Source organism: Platichthys flesus, chromosome 2, assembly GCF_949316205.1.
Source record: "Platichthys flesus chromosome 2, fPlaFle2.1, whole genome shotgun sequence".
NCBI classification, from domain to species: Eukaryota; Metazoa; Chordata; class Actinopteri; order Pleuronectiformes; family Pleuronectidae; genus Platichthys; species Platichthys flesus.
This window is the reverse complement of record NC_084946.1, coordinates 11,010,682-11,031,411: the sequence shown is the minus strand read 5'-3', so window position 1 is coordinate 11,031,411 and position 20,730 is coordinate 11,010,682. Positions and strand designations below refer to the sequence as shown.

At 42.0% G+C, this 20,730-nt stretch overlaps 1 protein-coding gene across 1 annotated transcript; it reads right to left on the bottom strand.

The window, feature by feature from the left end:
* Nucleotides 1-203: 203 nt before the first annotated feature.
* LOC133962544 (trichohyalin-like) lies at nt 204-20,500 on the bottom strand. The gene is made up of 10 exons (XM_062398181.1): nt 20,326-20,500; nt 16,908-17,939; nt 12,367-15,535; nt 4,468-4,580; nt 3,683-3,761; nt 3,386-3,530; nt 3,169-3,305; nt 2,877-3,079; nt 2,682-2,767; nt 204-1,149 (listed from the first exon to the last, which is right to left on the bottom strand). The coding sequence occupies exons 2-9, from the start codon at nt 17,927-17,929 to the stop codon at nt 2,692-2,694; spliced, it is 4,944 nt and encodes a 1,647-aa protein (XP_062254165.1). The 5' UTR covers nt 17,930-17,939; nt 20,326-20,500; the 3' UTR covers nt 204-1,149; nt 2,682-2,691.
* Nucleotides 20,501-20,730: the final 230 nt, after the last annotated feature.

The window sequence follows — 20,730 nt, the reverse complement described above, 5'->3', positions numbered from 1 at the left end:
GTAAAGCCCATTGTCACCTAGTTTAGATGGGTGCTACAGACAAATATTTATTTATATTAATATAAGGCCGCTTGTGATACAGGAGTGAGATTATTTATTCAGTTTAAAACTGATAAATAGGCCAATAATTCTTAATTCTCCATTGTCACTTATCTATGAAGATATCTAGAGTAAGTTTCCCATAAAAAATAAACGATACTCCATTGTATTTCATAGAAAAGGTTTTAATAAAGGTCCCTCGATTTTCTCTTATCATACAGACAGTTGATCATAAATGATTACAGCATTGATGACAGTCAATCATTAACATTTAAAAAAAGCACTTTGAAAAGAATTTCAAGCTGATGAAAACATTTGTTTTGAGATTTAAAAAAGTCTTTAAGTCCATTACAGCATTTCTGCATTTTCCTCCCAGCTCACTGCTGATGTTCTGATCAGCTAGTGGCCATTTTAATAAAACCAGGGACTGTATCCTTAAATGTTGGTCAACTTTGAAGAGAAGAAAGGCATTCAAGGTGTTCAAAACAAGAAAAAGAAAATCCCATTACCCTCTTACAACAATTATCTACTTGATTAATCTATCGCACTGTATGGAAGATAATTTGCTATGTTTCTTAAAGTGCTAGGTAGTTTTAGTTGGGACGATTTGTGATTGGTAAAATAATGCAAAAGGCATTTTATACAATTCCCACTAAATACACACAATTTGCGATCAATCATCTATATTCAGTAGTTCCTGTAAATACAGTATAGGTGTGCATGTGTATGATGGTACGTACTATGCTGAAGGTCTGGTTTTATCAGTTCCTGTCGGAATGTGATGGACTTGGAAATTCAGACAATAAGACAGTGCAAGGCTTTTTTCTAAATTATATTGGGGTGTTCACCCTCCACTCAGCCTCTGTACAACAGTCAATAAAACATAAAACTTGGCATTAAAAACATAAAATCCTTGGCACAATTATTTCATTTACAAGATCAAAGTTCTCGGGGGGCCTCTATATCCAGAAAACCCTCCTCTGATGTACCAGTAAAGGTTCAAAATAAGGCACTCGAGGTGGAAAATGGAGCAAACTTGACAAGACGTCTGTCAGGAGCATCAGCGGCTGAGATGAATTGATTCTTGCTCAAAGGCCATGGCACAGTGTCCTAAAGGCAACAAGAGATACAGAAGGCTTAGAAAAAAGTTTCAAACCAAAACAGACATTTAATCAAATTGAATCAGCATTTATCGGATAGGTTAGATAGGTTTCCACACATGGATGGTCAAGTAGTGCTTTAAGCCACATTGTTCTCCACTACCTGTACATCACAGTGACTCTGCTCAGACATGGTTTTAACATCTGTCCTGAGGGATCAGATCGCAAGTTCAGCACTTAGTCTGAATGCATCCAAATGTGTCCTCAAAGTGTCCTCAGATCAAAAATTACATGTGGAGGTGGTCTGGCACACATGTGCCGACATTCTTTTTTCTTTATGAACGCAAAATTGTCCTGGGCCACATATGAAGGACCGCCTACTTAGCTGACGTCCTCTGAGCCGCTACCGTTTCGCAATTAAGCAAACATATTTTTACCAACAAATGTTGAAAACACACCCACACAAATGTAGTGACGTTGGACACGTCTCTTAACTCAGACTGGGTAAAAACAATATTATTTGGACCGAAATTCTGAAAGTGTGAGATCAGATCACAAGTGGTCACAGGACAAACATTCACTATACATTTTAATACCAGGTGTGAACCGAAAAGTTCCATATAAACAAAATGCATTCAAGTACAGTAATGACATTTTACCCACAGTGCAGTTCTGATAGGAGAAAATGTTGCAAAAATATGGACCATTTCCTGTATAATCTTTCCTGTTACAGTCTACATTAAGTGACATGAGTGTTACTGACAGCCCCGCAGAAAGCTTCAAACTATTCAAACTCTATTATTGCAAACCTATTCAGCTGTCTTTAATCATGACTTAGAGGCAAATTAGTCCTTTTAAATAATGCTTTGACTAATAATTCACTCCTACGGTAACACATTGCACAAGCCAAATGCCAAAACCTTCACGACTCAGTCCTCATCTACGGCTGATTCTTTCATTAGGTAATTTAATGTTCTTCAAGCTGCAAGACATTTACTGCTTATGAAACTCTAATGTGCGTCTCACAGATACCGCATCAAAGTTCTTTAGATGCTAGAGAAATCAGGAGTTATTCAAAAGATGCTTCTTTTTTTCAAAAGATCACTGCATCATCTTTGAAAGAAAGAAAGAAAGAAAGAAAGAAAGAAAGAACTGTTTGGTCTGCTATTGATACCATTATTCATATTCTTATTCCTATTCTTATTCTTATTCTTATTCTATCATTACCTCCACTGAGGATAGTATGTTTTCGTCTGTGATATTTTGTAGATTGTTGGCGTATGACCCAAGAAAGAACCCATTAAAGTTGGTGCAGAACTGGATCAGGTGGCAGATCCATTAATTTCACTTTCTCTAATGTTGTGGGATAGGGCGTTTTTCAAAATTGTCATTGATTTCTTAGAGAATATTTGATATGTTCCATTCTAGTTTTTTATTAATTTCAACAACAAACAGATTGCAAGATTTTAGTTTGCCGGTGTCTTTGTATTTGTTTTTATATATTATTTATTTATTTATTATAACATCATCCATATTACTCACCTGTGTCTAGCTAAGCCTCGCTGTCGAGCTGACTCAGGCGCTTCTTAGACTTCAGTTCCTTCAGCCAAGCAGGAGAAGAGCTGGTTCTGAATGACACACAGAATCACAGTCATCATCAAAATACTTTAATTACATTTTCTCATAATTTCAAAGGTTTGATTCTTTTTTAAGTGTGCTGTCGTGCTCTGTTCTTACCCTCCATCTGTGCTGCCCAGGGGTGGCAGCACAAGTGCGGCCCCCGCGAGATGAGAAGCAGAGCGAGGCGAGGAGCGGGAGACTTGTGAGGGTGATGGTACTGTTGCCTCGCGTTGACCTCCTCGCTCTTCTCTTCCCTTGTTGTCTTCTGTTACATCTCTTCCTCCAGATGCTCCTCTGACTGATCTCCTTTTTAGTTGAGCCTACGGGAGTAAGAAAAGACAACTTTAACTCAATGCAAATACTGAATGTTTCGATCACATTTCGTTTGGTAAAATGTATTTAAGCTCACAATCAGGGCTGTAGGGCTCAGACCAGGGAACACTGAGACTCTTTGTGAGGTGGGAGGGGGAGGTAAGGCTTTCTTCGGTTTTGGCTGATCCTCCTCAGAATCTGAGTCCCTTTGTTGGAAAGACACCTCCTTTCCATCTAGAAACAAAAGTTAAAAGTCAAAACAGATAATGTCCCTATTTGGTGTATTTAGATAATATTAAGGATGCTATTATAACCTGCGGTGTCACAAGCCCTCCAATCCAACATGTCCCTTGGAGTTGGCCCTGCACGGATCGAGCGTGATGGACGCGATCGAAGTCGCCTCTTTCCAACATTGGCCTTGGATTTTTGTGCGCTGGTGTCGAGGAGTGGGGCGGAGCTCTGTGCGCAGAAACACACAAACACACAAACACACAAATAATCTAGCAATAATCAAATAAAAATCTATCATATATACTTCTATAACTGACCATACTGCTTTTGTTGTCACTGCTCTGGTCTCCAGGAGGTTTAAGAAACAAAGAGAAACTAACCTCAGGGAATGAAGAGAAATCTGTGGTATCAACATCTGGAGAGGCGACTTCAGGAACTTGGTCAGGGATCAGCTTTGGACTGAAGACAGAGAAAACATTTTTAGGGTCACAGATTAAGAAGAGAAGGCACAGTGTGTTTTGAAGTGTAGTTTGAGGTGCTTTCTCTTTAGATTTCAGTAATTTGAGTCAATCTTTAACAAAGCGTCACTCCTCTGGGCTTTGGCAAGGTGCTCCTTCAACCACAAGGGGGCACAGGGAGTTCAATTCCCCTGAAATCCTTGCTGTGACATTTCAATGTGTAGCTGCAGTCTTTTATTCTACCAGAAATTATGTTTCAGAAACGTTTGTTTAACTAGATTGCATTTTTTCTGTTTATTGATTAAAAACAGAATCACCAAGGTTCTAAGGTTAAAAAAAAATAAACAGAACAACTACCTAGGTGTCTAAATACTATTGGGTTATTTTTCAGATGCTCCGTCGATCACAGTACAAAACCCGAGTTCAACTAGCCCCTCTGACGTGGACCTCCAGGCTTCTTACTTTGAGGTGTAAATGTAATGGTAGCTAAGGGCCTCTATTTTTCAGGTGTGGTCAGTTGGAATAAAACAACTGCATCATGTGGTGCCACACCTTCAGCACAAGACACAAAGAATGACACTTCAACCTGTCTGGTCCTGTCTGCCTCCATCAGCGTACATGAAGGAAATGAAGCCACTTGATCATACAACACGGACAGTGTTAGTGTTAAGACTTTGTATGATGTTATAGTTCAACCTCTCACTTACCCGTCAGTTTCAGATGTCTGTTCATGGCTTGGACTCAGCTGCTCTGGCTCACTGTCTATCAAAGCATCAGTGTCTTTGTCATCTCTGTTTACAGAATAGCTGTTAACCTGTGTCTGAGAGGCAGAAAGATCATTCAATTATAAGGAATATGAATGAGAAAACATATTATTCAACAGAACCAGAGAAAACATGAAGGAGCCATTTGATATTGTTGGACAAAATGACTTCATCTATTTAGAATTTACAGCATTATCATACAAAATCCAATGATGATGTGACGTCTGCCTTTTTTGCTGAGTAAATCTGCACATGAGAACTTTCACATTTTGTGGATCTGCGGCATGGAGAAAATGGACTGTGTGTAGAGCAAAGATCACTAACTACAGAGGGAGAGGGGACTGAGGACCAGCCAAGCATGCATCTTTTAATGAGCCGGTCACAGAGACTGGGCTGTCCTCAATAAACACTGACAGCGTGTGTATGCACACACACGCACTGGCATACACACCTATGTGCGTTTGCTCAGACACACCAAACACACTCATGCTGTCACGCCCACATGCTGGAATGCATGGGTGGACACACACAGATACACACACACACACACATTCCACACAAAAGCAACTACTGTGCACCTCCTCACAAACATTCCTTTAAGCTCTCCTCACATTTTGTCAAGGGGCACATCCCAGTGTTGTTCTCTTGAATATTGTCTCCTGGATACAACACAGCACTCTTGTAAACAACCCTTATAATCTCATATCCATCTCATCTCCTTCCTCTGTCCATTTATTACTCAGCATTCACACAGCAGCTTCATTTGCACAATGTCTGTTATCTGGCAGCATCACAGCATGAGTGAATAGGCTTCTAGAGATTTTCCTATGACCACAGACTGTGTTCAGTTATAGGGGAACACAAAGTCTGGTCGAACAGAGACACAGTTTACAATTGAGCAATTTCACCAGCATCATGCAGGACCTGCCTTTACCATGGAAGTATATCCACTGCAGCTCAACAAGTTATATCATGATGTAAATGTTTTAAACTTATTTTTCAGTCATTTCTTGTAGCCATATCACCTCCTAATCACCCTTGTTAAAAAAGGACTTGTATGAATGATCTAAAAAGTTCCTGTTTGGTAGTTGTACATGTGTGCAGCATGCAACAATGAATGAGACAGAGGGCAAGTGTGTATCAGTCTCAGATATGTGGATTCCAAGGAGCTAATCCTCTTGTATCATATCTAAGGTCGAGCAAAAGCAACTTATTACACGTCAACAGAACAGCTGCTCTGATGGACAAGTTCAAGTTCAGTATTTCTTCCCCTTTTTGCTCAGTTTTGATCCCTACCAACTCCAGAGGATAGGATTTTGCTTTTCAGTTGTCAAATGCTCCACTATGTTCACCAGTTAGTGTCTAACTTTGACTGCCTGTCATTTGCCGCTGGACAGGTATCATACAGATGGTTGACCAAAGCACTTCCATTAAAAACAGTGTCTGTTGGGGCTGGAAAAAAGTCTGTAGAACCGAAACAATGAGCTGAAGGCTGATAAAATGCCTCTTGAAGCTGAGGGAAACCGTGATAAAAACCATGATGATTTGCAACTTATTGGCAACATTCACTCATGACTCAGTCAATTGAGCCATTGCTTACATCAAAATATCTGTTAGTGCAGCTTTAATCTACATGTGTACAGAGGTTCACAGATTCAGACACATGATGGAAACTGAGTATTTTGGACAAACTCAACACATGTGTAGACATGTGTAAAGTATGTTTAAACCCTACACCAGAAAAAAAAGGCACCTGTAAACTGTAATGATGGGTCTGAACAGTATGTGCAAAGGATGTGCAAGTCAAGACAGAGTTGGCTTCATTACAGTTTACCTGAATCACATTTCTGTCACAGTCATTGGTGGGTGAAAGCTTGTTTGCGATGAGGATAAGATGTAAAAGATGCCACAAGCAGAACTAATAGAGACTCTAATGAAACAGATGACGACCATCCACATCACCTCACCTCTAATAAAGGGCAATGAGGGGTCGTCTAATTAAGAGGGAAAATAGCCTGCAGGTTGTTTTCTCATTTTTATGTCTCTTGTGATTGCACACCCACATATAAACAGAGACACACACAATCGCACTCACATGCAGGATACACCCAAAGCTAACACCTGAGAATACTGAGAGTCACAGGCAGAGATGTCTTAAATATGAACAAGTAAACTGCCTTGTGAGACACAGTTGGTAACACAATATTTGACTGATCTGCAGCAAAGAATTTAAATAAACACAATCTGCTATCATGCTGTTGTTGGCAGTATATACCTGGTTGACTGATTGAACAAAGTGTAAGACTGAAAGTCTATTGTAGTTCTCAAAGCCTGCAACAAGCAATATTATTAATTCCTCGATTCCCCTAAAAAAGTTCCATCTATCCATCATCTATACCACTTACCACTTGCAGTGTGAAGATAAAGGAAGCTGCAGACACAGACAGTGCACAGACATAAACACATAAGTCACTTTAACTATAAAGCTTGTCTAAGTGCTCATTACAATCCTCTGCTTCATCTCTAACAACATGGACAAGGAGGAAAGGTTTGTTGTTTTTAGATAACTACCCTTCCTGAAACAGACGGCCACTGACCGCTGCTCTCCCTCTTTACATTTGCATGTTCATCTTTTGGCACATGGGTGTTGAAATATTAGACCAGGTGAAGACTTACATGGAATAAATAGAGAATGGGTATTAATGCAATGAACTCAGGCTTTAAAAACTGCTGCGTTCATTATCGTTGCACTAAATGTCTACAAGATGAGCTCATCAAGACTTTAAGGTAAAATATCATTTTGATTAAACAGCAGATTATAATTAGACTTGACGCAGAGCATTTGAAAGCATTCATTGCCATCTACTGGATTAATGCAACAGCTCTTACAGAGCAGGTTTCAGTGGTTGTCCTCGGCACACTTTGCCGACTTCTGACGGAGAAGCGACGCAGGGATCTCCTGCTACGTCTGGCAAAGCTACGGAGCGGTGACACGGCCCTCTGAAACCTTTCTCTTCCATGTCCACCTTCTTCCTCTTTATCCTCATCTTCCTCTTCCTGCCTCTCCTCTGTGTTGCTCCACACCAGCTCCAGAGCCTCTTGTAAGGAGCGCCGGACGCTGCCCACCCAGCCCGCCACCTGCAGCTGGGCCGCTGACAGTTTCCCTCCAAAGTACTGCATGGTTGTAACTCTCACACAGCTGGTCGTCCAAGCACTAGGGTCACCATGGAAACTGGGCCACCAGAGGAATTGAATTACAGCTTTGAATGGATTTTTTTGAGTCAGTCAAAAAGCTGGATGTGGGATCTGGCTTTCAGTCGTCATTTTGAGGAAGCAGACGTTAAAGAAAACTCAAACTGTCTTTTTCAGAAAAACAGATTCTGAACTCATACAAAGCAAGAAATAATCCTTCGTCCATTTGAGCGTTGCCCATCGTCTCTTTCCATACTTTTATGGTTCAGGTCACACAAACTTCCTGGAACAGTCTATTATTTGCTGCCAGCAAAGAAGTAAATAGTTTGACCAGCCATGTGTTTGCTCTGTGACAACACCACTCGACTGCAGCATTCACAATGATTGATATGACATCCGAAACAGCAGCGTCTCAAAGACAGACTTTCCCATCGTCACATCACATTATTATCCATTTGAAAGACACTGACAAAAGTGTCAATAAAAGTTTCTTTCACTCCAGCTTTATGAAAAAAAGGAAAACAGTTTTTCAGGCTGACAAAAAATATTCTAAGCATTACCTCTTGCCTGCAACAGCCAAGCCTGTTTGCTTGTGTACCTACATCCGAGTTAACATTGCAACTCCGTTCTCCATTTAGAAAAAAAAAGGAAAAGCAGCGTGGGAAATAGCTGCTTCCCCAAACATCCAAAGTCAGGTACACAGAGGTAGATCAGCCCTTTTTATCTCCTTTAGCCCAGACTGGTTCCAGGAAACATCTGATCAAAACAAAGCGGAGGTCTGTGCTCAGATGTGGAAAATCCCAGGGGAAAGGAAGGTGCGGTAGGTAAGTGGGGCCAAGGTGTTTTCTGTACCTGCCTCCACTGCTCCCTTTCCGTAGTTACATGCAAGTCTTTGTGAGAGGAGAGGGAGGAGAGGAAAGCAGAAAACAGGCAGACTTTTGGAAAGTTGAGAGAAAGTTTGAGCAAAGCGCAGCAGGAGATAGTTTAGTGACACGATGAGCACTGGACATGTGCACTTTCTTGTCAGTGGTTTGGCCCATCCTCTCTGTGTGTACGTGTGCCATGACGTGTGTATGTGTGTGTGATTGTGCAGGAGGGTGACAGGCTCTCTCTCAAAATAGGGTGGAGGGATTGAGTCCAGAGACAGAGAGGAGATAGGGGCACCATGTATGGTCACTTGACACGCTTCCCTGTTGGACACATCCAAATGAGGACATGATGACCACATAGCACCTTGGCCCTACTTACTATAACATCCTTCCATCTCTCCATCCATCCATCAATCTGTCCGTCTTTCAGTCTGTCAGTGAATGAGAGTGCACGCTCTGCTGCACAGCCCGTGTTTGCCCTGTAAACATTTACCTCCTTCTGCTCAGTGAAATTGCTTTTCTCTGTCACACAATAGTATTTTGCTGAGCTTTTCTTGCAACCTAGAAATTATACATTTTATTTATCAAGCCATCTGAAACCATACAGTTTAGTCTCATGGCGGCAATATTATAGCAGTGTAAGGTGCTCTGCATGAGATAAACTTCTGGAAGGGAGCATGAGGAAGAGTGATTTGTTAGAGCAACAGCACCACTCAGTGGTTGAAAGAAGGAAGTACTTGCACAGCCAAGACTAACGCTTCAATACTAACAGCGTTATGACGTTGAAGTTGCTATGCACAATGTCCCTTTGCAGTAGCTCACTGGTTATGTGGGTTATGATTTGTTTGCATAAGTATGCACGCTGCAAACAGAAAGACGATAACACAAAGACACGCACACATACTGTGCATACACACAGTTCAGGGCTCCAGGATTCGGTGCTTCCATTTACTCTGCAAAAATGTTGCATGTTCAAACAGGTGCTTGACTGATCTGTCTTGACTGGCAATGCCCTGTCAGCTGTGTTTTCACTTTGATGTGCAACCACATGCTTCTTCTTTCTTCACCACCATTTTTTTTGTGTCTTTTCATGGTGAACAAACTTCCGCCTTCAGATTTCCAATGTTCATTTCTCTTATGTTGTTTGAAATGTCTGTTTAAGTATAAGTTATCTAAATGTTGTACAGTCCAATAAACCAAACATTGTGTTTAGGCCATTTGTAGTTGTTTTAAGCCTCTTCCTCTTTTACAAAAAGACAAGGCTAACATTGCTAACATTGCTAAGAAGGCTAAAATGTCACAGTAACAATAGCTGAGTTCAACACTCCCTACTCATTAAGAAGGCTTCTTTCAGGCAGTGGAAGATGACGTTTATATATGGATCCATCCAGAATTTTGTTTAGTTGACTTAAAGTGAAGGACAAATTTATGATTGCATAATGTTACGGATGTGAGATTAAATACATTTACATTTAATTTACTAAGAGGAATTAACACTTGTCATGGAAACAGATTAGGATTGTTAAAGATGAGTACCACTCTCAGGTTTGTGCCCCAAATTTAAAGCAGCCAGTTAGCGCAGCTGAAATCCGGGGGAAAACATCCAGCCTGGATCTATCTCAATGCAAAAAAAGAAGACCTCTTAAGGTCACTGATAAACACGAGACAGCTTGTTTGACTAGCCTGAAAACCAGCACACAACTCCCACACAAGCGGTAGACGATTTTTACATCTTGGTTTTTGTATGAACATGACAGCTCCAGAAAAGTGTCAAAGCCTCTCGATTTCCATCTGGTGGGGGGATACAGTAGAGGTTATAAATCCTACATGTAAGTGGATGTCAAAGTAAAAGTACATGACAATCACATTTTTTTCTCAAGATGGTTTCTGTCATTTTAAGTAGTTCTCTTAACATGATGTATATAATTAGCTAATTTTTCTGGCTTTTGGTAGTTATTTGATGCTATAAAAGCGTCAGGATTGACATGTGAGATGAGCTTGTGTACAGGTGGGACCTTGCCATAGCGCAGACTCTGGCTCCAAATGCACAAAATGGCAGTGCTTGTATATCCTGGCTTCATTTCTGGATAGTGAGAGGAAGTTTGTCCATCTTTCTATACAATCTATAGTTACTTGCACAGACGTGACCGTGGTCATTCTTCTTAATTTCATAATTTAACTATCCGCTCTCTCAGGCTATGTAATCCAAACATGCTGCGTTCAATGAGGCACTGAATAGTTCGATAGTTAGATAATCCCTAATTAAACTGGTAATTACAGTGAGAATTGAGACTGTTTTGGTGCAAACAACAACAAAAAATGTATCTACAACATAAGAGCTGGAACTCTCACAGAGGAGGCAAATTGCTGAGCTGGCTCTGCAATTCATAGCAAAACCACATGTAACATTTCTGTATGCAAATAACGCCCCTCTTCTTCACATGCTCCTACATCCTCCTTTTATCTTTATAAAATGTATTTTCTAGATGCAAAAATAAGAAGAAAATGAAAGTGTTAAACAGAAAATTGTAGATAGAGATTCGGGGAAGTCATAACCTCACGGTCTGTTTCATTTGTGATTATCATAACCTCCCTCCTACATACATTCACATATCAGCAGCCATAGAGTTTATACAGTTTGATGTAGTGTTACAAATGGATGGAAAATCCACATGATGCATTAAGATCTGAAAAAGAAAAGACTCCTGACCCTGTAAATGTGTGCCTTTAAAATGTAACATGAAAAATAAATCCAATCTCATCCCTAGCATCTTCAGGGTTATTTGACAGCACTGATGGAGAGAACTGTACACATTCACAGTTGCATGTATGTTTTTTTAATCACATCTCCCTCTGATATATTTTTTTATACACTTGAAACACTATAGACTTACACATGGCAGACATAATGGATTTGCTTCCTTGTTTCAAGTACATAAGTAATCATGGTTATACTAATGTTAGAGATAAAATCCAAATTGTAGCCTGGCACCCCAGATGAATTCAGGAATATGCCAAAATGAAAACGTTGTTAGACGTGACTTATAAGAAGTAAGTCTCAGTATTTCCTCAGGCCATCCACTCCAGAACCTTAGGGCCTTAATGCCGACCCTCTGCCTCATCAAGTTTTCTGCCTTGATTCAGCAAAAGACAGAAGACGCTTGCCTGAAGATAGCAGGCTGCACAGAGGTAAATAGACCATTAAAAGATCTGAATTATACCCTGGGTCCAGGCCATCAAGAGCCTTATAGGTAATCAATAAAATCTTAAACACACCAGGAGCCTATATTAAACTTTAAGACAGGTGTGATGTTATATCTCTTAGTTCTATTTAAAAGCTGTGCTGCTGAATTTTGTACATAATGTAGGACTGGACTTTGGTCCCAATGAAGTCTTCTTGTAAGAATTTATGCTGTATACTGTAAGTCCTAAAGAGGTGACAAAAATGAGTGCACACACACACACACACACAGAGACACACTCTGACTTGAAACTTAATTGGACCAAAGCAGGTATGACAAGTATGATATTGTCCTCATGTTTCAGGAATAGTGATGTGTTGATGCAGGTGGGGTGAGGTGTGTGAGTGTGTGTGTGTGTGTGTGTGTGTGTGTGTGTGTGTGTGTGTGTGTGAGATTGACAGGTTGATATGATGGTGAAACAATCACATGTACACTCCTGTCGCTCCTCTTTTAACCTCACACTATGAATCTGGCATTTAACTTCCTTGCGTATGGTTTGTTACATTACAAGTGAAAGAGGGTTTGTATTTTGTATTTACCGTATGATCTTCTTCTTCTTCCTCTGCTTCATCCATCTCTTCCTCCATCTCCTCCTCCTCCTCTTCCTCTACCTCCTTCTCCTCCTCCTCCTCCTCTACCTCCACTTCGAATGTGATGAGCTGTTCCTCCTCCGGCCTCTCTTCCACGTCCTTCTCTTCTGCTTTCTCCACAGCTAGAGGAGGCTCTGGACTGTCTGGTTTTGCAACATGCTGGGGTGCGTAGTTTTCCTGAGGGGATACACTCAGGGGCCTCAGCACCTCCTCCTCTTCTCTCCTGTCCACGGGACTTGTTGCCCAGCTGTCGACGACTGGACTAGTTTCCGCTTTGGGCCGCGAGCCCCATCTCTTTGGCTTGACTGAAAAATCGTCAAAATCCACCTCGATCAGAGGCTTCCTGACCGAGAAGTCATCGTACACAACTGTGATCGGACTCTCAGTGGTCCCTGAGGTTTTAGCTAAGGGTGAATTTGGTGTCTTTGAATTCTGAGGGACGTCTTCAGAGTCAAAGCTGATTAAATTTGCTGCACTCTTCCTTCCCTCCCCTTCTCTTTCTTTATACATTCTCATCTTTTCCTCCAGTTCTTTCTCTCGCTTCATTTCCAATTCCTCCTGCATATTTCTGTCCAGCTCCACCAAACGTTTCCTCTCCATCTCTAACCCCCTCTCCTCCTCCCTTCTCTCCTCCTCTCTCTGTTTTTCTATTTGCCTCGTCGTCTCCATCTCCCGCTCTCTTTTCTGCTGCATTCTCCTCTCGAACTCCATTCTTTTTTTCTCCTCTTCCTCATGTCTCTGTCTTTCCCTCATTCTCTCTTCTTCTTCCAGCCTCCATTGCCTATCCCTCTTTCTTTCCTCAGCTTCCTCTCTTAGTCTTTCTTTCTCTCTCTCCTCTTGTTTCAGTCTCTCCTCTTTCTGCCTCGCTCTCTCTCTGTCCTCCTCTTTCTGTCTCTGCCACATCAACTCCCTTTCTCTCTCCCTCTCTCTTTCCTCAGCCAACTTATTCAATCTTTCTTTCTCCCCCTCCTCTTGTTTAAGTCTCTCCTCTTTCTGCCTCGCTCTCTCTCTGTCCTCCTCTTTCTGTCTCTGCCACATTAACTCCCTTTCTCTCTCCCGCTCTCTTTCCTCAGCCACCTTTTTCAATCTTTCTTTCTCCCCCTCCTCTTTTTTAAGTCTCTCCTCTTTCTGCCTTGCTCTCTCTCTTTCCTCCTCTTTCTGTCTCTGCAACATCAACTCTTTTTCTCTCTCCCTCTCTCTTTCCTCAACCTCCTTTTTCAATCTTTCTTTCTCCCTCTCCTCTTGTTTAAGTCTTTCCTCTTTCTGCCTCGCTCTCTCTCTTTCCTCCTCTTTCTGTCTCTGCAACATCAACTCCTTTTCTATCTCCCTCTCTCTTTCCTCAGCCTCCTTTTTCAATCTTTCTTTCTCTCTCTCCTCTTGTTGAAGTCTTTCCTCTTTCTGCCTCGCTCTCTCTCTGTCCTCCTCTTTCTGTCTCTGCCACATCAACTCCCTTTCTGTCTCCCTCTCTCTTTCCTCAGCCTCCTTTTTCAATTTTTCTTTCTCCCTCTCCTCTTGTTTAAGTCTTTCCTCTTTCTGCCTTGCTCTCTCTCTTTCCTCCTCTTTCTGTTTCTGCAACATCGACTCCTTTTTTCTCTCCCTCTCTCTTTCCTCAGCCTCCTTTTTCAATTTTTCTTTCTCCCTCTCCTCCTGTTTCAGTCTCTCCTCTTTCTGCCTTGCTCTCTCTCTTTCCTCCGCTTTCTGTTTCTGCAACATCAACTCCCTTTCTGTCTCCCTCTCTCTTTCCTCAGCCTCCTTTTTCAATCTTTCTTTCTCCCTCTCCTCTTGTTGAAGTCTTTCCTCTTTCTGCCTTGCTCTCTCTCTTTCCTCCTCTTTCTGTCTCTGCCACATCAACTCCCTTTCTGTCTCCCTCTCTCTTTCTTCAGCCTCCTTTTTCAATCTTTCTTTCTCCCTCTGCTCTTGTTTAAGTCTTTCCTCTTTCTGCCTCGTGGTCTCTCTGTCCTCCCCTTTCTGTCTCTGCCACATCAACTTGTTTTCTCCCTCCATCTCTTCTTCTTCTTCTTCTCCCAAACTCTCTGTCCGTTTCACCCACTCTTTTTCCCACACCTCCTCTCTTTGTTTCCTTTTATTGATCTCCTTATCTCTCAGTTCCCCCTCTGATTTGTGTTCCTCGTGTTCATGAATCGGTCTCTCCTGCTCCTCCCTCAACCTCTGTCTTTCTCTATCCTCCCTCAACCTCAGTCTTTCCCTCTCCTCCTGATCCTGCTTTAGTCTCTCTTCTTTCTGCTTTGCCTTCTCACTTTCCTCTTCTCTTTGTCTCTGCAACATGATATCCATCTGTCTTTCCCTTTCCCTTTCTTCCTCTCGTAGCCTCTCCCTTTCGAGTTCCTCTTCTCTTAACCTTTCCCTCTCCCACTCCTCTTTCCGCTGTCTCTCCATCGCCTCCTCCTCCAACTTCTCTCTTTCCCTTTCCTCCTCTCTCCGTTTTTCCTCTTCCCTCTGCCTTAAGTTTTCTTTCTCCTTCTCTTCCTCTCGTTTATGGTCCTCTTCTAAATTAAGTCTCGCCTGTTTGTTCTCCGCTGCTCTCTGTCTTTCAAGCTCCAAATGTTTCAGTCGCTCCTCTTCTTGTTTTAGCATCTCTTGATCCTTCCTCTGAAGACTTCCCACTCGTCTGTAGACTGGCAGCGTGACAGGAGTTTCCTCCTCAGCTGTATCCTCAGGAGCTTCTTCTTCTTCTTCTGAGCTGGACTCCGACGCTGATCCTAGGATCAGTGGAGGCCCACCATCGTCTCTCTCCACGATACCAAAGCGAACAGAGCGACGCTTGACGTTGTCTCTCTTTAGAGGTCGCTGGCCACTGTCTGCCTCATCGTTAGCTGTTTGCGTTGCAGATGGGCTTCGACTGCGGAGTAGCACCTCGCCATCGGTTGATTTCTTCTTCTTGTCCTCTCCAGGTTTCTCGCTTGAGCTATCCATAGACCTAATTTCTGTAGAAATTGCTTTAGGTGTTTCCACTGGGGACTTTATGGGGGGTTCAGCTGAAGAGACCTTTGGACGTGGATCCACATCCTGTGTAGACAACTTTCTGGTCGCGGCAGGTTTCTCATGTGATGGCGTTTCGGGTATTTTCTCTGCTATTGGAGAAGCCACCGGCTCAAAGCTGGAGAAGAGACAGAAATCATCAGTCGTTCTGAATTACAATTTGTTTAATAAACCTGCTTGGCAATTCGCATTTGTGTCATTTCATCTCGGCATATATCATGTCAGAGGAAAGGAAGATTTCAGCATTTCGGAAAATATACTTGCTATTGTTCCATAAGTTTGATTTAAAAACTTGTGTCTATAAATGTGAAGCTTGAGTGAGACAGCTGTTGAACTATTCCTTTGTTTTGGTTTTATTTGCCAGGTCTTGTGAAACAGTTTTATAGGGTATTATTTTTGTGGAGCTAAGAGCATTGGAAGTTTGAAAAACACAAAGAGCAACATATTTGTTCAGAAACAGAATCTCTGTAACTCTGGATTTCCACAGAATTAGCTGTCAAGATTTTTCATAGTTTTGTTTACTTGAGTAGAAAATAGTTCCAGAAAAATGTAAGCAATGAAATCTCTTCAAAACAGAGAGGACTCTATCTTTGTAAAGACTGCTGTTATTGTTTCTGGGTGGATGGATCATCTTTATAACCCAGAGGGGAAAACTGTCTAAAATTGAAGTCAACTCTCTTATAGACTGAGAGCGGGTTACTTTCGCATGGAGATTTCTGTGAGGAGAACAAACAACATTCTGCTTACAACCACTATAGTGAGAACGGCAGCAGAATACTCAGGGATGGATATCTGACAAAAACTGACATCATTGGAATATTCAAATCTTTTACCTGAGGAACAGTTGTAACACTGCAGTAAAATATTTCATCAATAGATTACTTCAATAAAGCAAGTCGCCGTTATAAATGTACTTATAATGTCAAAAAACAAAGTACTCATTTGGAATTATAACCTTGGCAGTGTTACTTGAATGTAGTATTGTATGTTTAAGTAGCATTCTGGTTAAAGTGAAGCATCAAATATAAACAGCTTAAGCTGTAATTGAGTAAAAACTACACCATTCCCCTCTAATTTTCCCCTTTAGTAAAGAAGAAGTATGTGGAACAAGTGTCTTACATGTATACTCAAGTACATTACTTGAGAAAAAGTAGTAGGTTGTAGAGCTTATCATAAAATTCATAATGTTGCCAGGTTTGCTCTCTTATCTAAACTATTTTATTTGAGGACATAAATCTGGCTGCAGACAACGTTATTCATTTACCACATCCACACAAGGTGCATTTAAAAAAACTGAGGACAACATTAAAACATGTGAAGCATCTCACATTTGAGAGTACCAATTGACTGGTATGAGTCATAATATTAACACTAACCATAAAATAAACTTCTTCCTTGGCTGCACTTTGAAGAGAATGTTATTTTCCTTTCCCTCGTGTCTGGTCATGTCACTAAACTCAAACCACACTGATAAAAAGAAGCTCACTCACCTACGAGACCGGGGTCGAGGGGCAACCTGAGGATTCTCCTCCGTCTTGGCACCCTCAGAATTTGTTTCCGCCACCCAGTGTTTGATTCGCTGCTTTACGCCCCCTGTACAGTTAATGATTTCAGGCTCCTCTTTCTTTGTCATGACCTCTGGCCTCTGTGAGGAGTCAAACAGAAGACTGATTCTGCGTTTAATACTTCCTCCTCCGCTATAATCTTCCTTCAGTCCTCCTTCATCACTCTCTCTGCTCGATGGCTCTGTTGTCTGGTTCTGCTCTAAGTCGGAGGACGCCGGCTTGTTTGAATCGTCTTTGCTGTCGCTCGTAGATATGGTTATCGTTGGCTGGGGAGGCAGGGGTGCACCACCTGACTGAAACCTTGAAGTGAGCTTCGTGGACAGACTCCTCCTGGGGCCGCCCCATCGATTCACCGTATTTGTCGAAGAGGAAGCGCCGCTCTCTGATTCTTCAGGCTTTTGGCCGACAGACGGCTGAGTTTCCTCTTCTCTCTTTTTCTCATCTTTCTGTTCTGAGTTAGTAACAAGATCAGTGGATACATTGTGGTTTGTTTGGAGGACCTCGTCTTTCTGCAGTGGCTCGGACGTGGGTTTCTCTTTGGGTGGAACATTTTGTGAGGCAGGATCGGATTTTCTTGGAGCAACACTAGAATCAGGAGTATCCTCGTCACGTGGGCTTGGTTTACTTTCTTTGGTAGTTTTTGGTATAATTTTCGTGTTCTCGCTCACAGACCTGAGTTTGGAGCCAGAGCCAGTGGTTTGCTGAGGAGGTTTCTGAGCGTGGGCAGTTGGAGTCAGTTTGGAGATATCCGCAGCTTCAGATTTTCCAGTTTGGTTCTTTGTTGACTTGACAGCTGTGGTGGTGACCGTCTTTGGAGCGTGGATGGAGCGAATGGAAGTGTTCTTCTGCAGGGAGAAGGGCTTAGGAGCAAGCCGAGGTTTGGATATCAGACTCAGCTTTGGGTTTAAGGTGTGTCCGGTCTGGGAAGTCTCGATGGAGCGCTCCATAACTGAGTCGCTGAAAGCAGAAGAAGAGAGGAGACGTTTACATAAAGCAAACTGCAGAATCGACACTGAAAAATATTACCACTCTGTGTTGAGACACAGCCAGCTGGTTGTGTTGTTACAACAAAGAGTGGATAAGTCTGGTCTGTCTAGATTTCTGAAAGCACTTTACCTCTGCAAGAGTGAAGAGAAACCAGTCTATTACACTGAAAACCCACCAGAAACCATCACATGCCTTTCTGCTGCAATCACCTTTACTTTCTTCATTAGTTTCCTTCTTCAGGTTACTATTTTAGTGATAAAAGGGTATAAACAATTATTACACTTCTGTTAGAAAAAACATTTAAATCACCTCCATAAAGCCGTGTCTCCACTAGTCAAAAAGCCCACTGACACCCAACATCTGGCTTTGCCTGTGATCAGAATTCTCTCCCTGGTCAAATTTGACACCAAGGTAAACATGCTTATTTGGAAAGACGCCGAGGTGAGCACCTCAGTTCAGGTGCATTTGTGACATCGAACATGACGCAGAGGGTTAACCCATAAAACCTGTACTTTAGGTGTAAAAGAGGTGTAACATTATAGATCTGACAAGTCACCGAAGATCTCAAGAGACCAAAAACACTGACTCAAAGAGTAGAGGAATAATACATTGGTAGTTAAACTGTACAAATAGCCTACTGAACATAACGCTCCATTACAGCCTGAATGAATCCTCAGACGACCGGTTATATCTGCCAATAAGAGCTTTTCACTGACATATTGTGACTGCATTTATGTTTGCTGATACGAACACCTTAGGGATCCAGTATTGGCATCAGCCCCCAAAAATCCATATCAGATGAGCTCTGGTATCTATTATTTCAAAATAATACATAAATACTTGACCCTTTCAAGAATGACCCTTTCACATCACAGTTAAACAATCACCGGTTATTAACCTTCTGTCACTGATATCTGATCATTTCATCATTTATGGAGCAGCAACAAAGGATTATTTCCACTGATGATAATTTCCATAATAGATCTTGACGATTATTTTCTGTCGTCAACCTTTTTTTTTGAATAGTCCCGGAGTAATTCGTCTCGATTTATCAGCTCATTGTTTCATTTGAAAACTACTCCAATTCGCTTCAGCACATGTTTGATGCATAAATATGATACGATATGAATTACGATGGGAATTTGACAGTTTATTTTCAACTACACTGAATGAGAAAATGAAAAGCAACTATAACAGGCAGGTGTGGTGTTTTGTCAAAGACTGAAACATGTCCGATGAGTCATCACACGTCTCCAACATAACCCTAACCCCAATCACACGGTCACATCAGACCGAACTGAACCCACCGACACATGATCAGGTTCAAACATCTCAAGACAGCCTTCCCTAAAAAAAGGCCGAAATTTCCAGCTTGTGTTTTAGGAACAAGAATGCTTCTAACGTCTTAAACCCTGAATACCAGAGGCGCTGCTGCGCTCAGCACTCATCTGGTTTGACCTGAAAGACTTTTGCACAAACCAGTAGCTCCACGCCCAACACTGTAATAATGTGCAACACTCAATGTGTCAGCAATAAACTCAGTATCAACACAGCAGCTGTCCATATAGACGCTCTGGATGCACAGTGTAGAGAGCTTTTGCACTTAGGCAGCTAGCTCTTGCATGTGTCATGTTTTAAGTCTTATTCATCATTGCCTAAACACAGTCCTCCTGTGGGTTTCCCTTGATATTGTGTAATGGGATCAGACTTGGTGGTAACACCACCCAGTGAGGAAGTGTTGCAGGGTTTTTTGGGATGTGTTCAGGATCTGTGTTTTCCTCAGGAATAAACAGTGTCCACCAGGCAAAGCTTCAGCTGACAGATGGTTTCTTTTGCTTATTTAGCCCACAGTCATGGACCCACAGTTCCCAGACTGTAAACTCCCTTTATCTGTGTTTGCCTTCAGAGCCTGTTACCCTGCCAAAGCTTCATATTGATATTACACGATTATTCATGTTCTACTGTGAGCGGTGCTAATAATGTCAGATCTGTTGAGTCTCCTACACGGAAACATGGCGCTGTGAGGACGAGTGGTTTACATTAAAGAGTGAGATGAGGTTTTATCGTCAAAACTCTATCCATGTGTTTGACTGGGAGTTGTTAATAGGTGACTAATAAACGCGTCCACAATGAACTCTCTGTCGCTGAACCAGCAGCAGCGCGTCCACTAAACAAACCGATAAACGAAAGTAGCTTTACATTGACTTTAAACTCGGCTACACGTCTTTTCCATGAGATCACGCGCAAAGCAAAACTTGTTCGTAACGCAGCGGAGAGTGTGCACCTGCTCTTCAGGTCAGCTTCCCCGCCACGCTATGTGTACATGAAGCTGCTGTGTTGTTATTTACGTGTTTACCTTCAGTCGTCACGCAGGCATTCGGGATGAGGGAGGAAGCGGGAAGAAGTTAGAAAGTGTTTCCGAGATGGTTCCTTCTCCCGCTGAGCTGTTGTCACACTCTTCTCCCGCAGCTCATTCACACAGAGTGGGAGACGTCAGGCCGCTCCTACACACACACATAGACTCAAACACACTCACACACACACACACACACGCACACACACACAAACACTAGCAGACACTCCCTCTCTGCCGAAACACAGCACCAGAGCCAGGCTCCTGCGAGGTCAAGCTACACACACACACACACAGACAAGGAGAGACAGGAAGTACAGGAGAGTTTTCCAAAGCAATGTTTAATGATATATAGAGAACGTATATCATGTATGTTCAGCTATAATTGTATCACTATTAACTACCTTA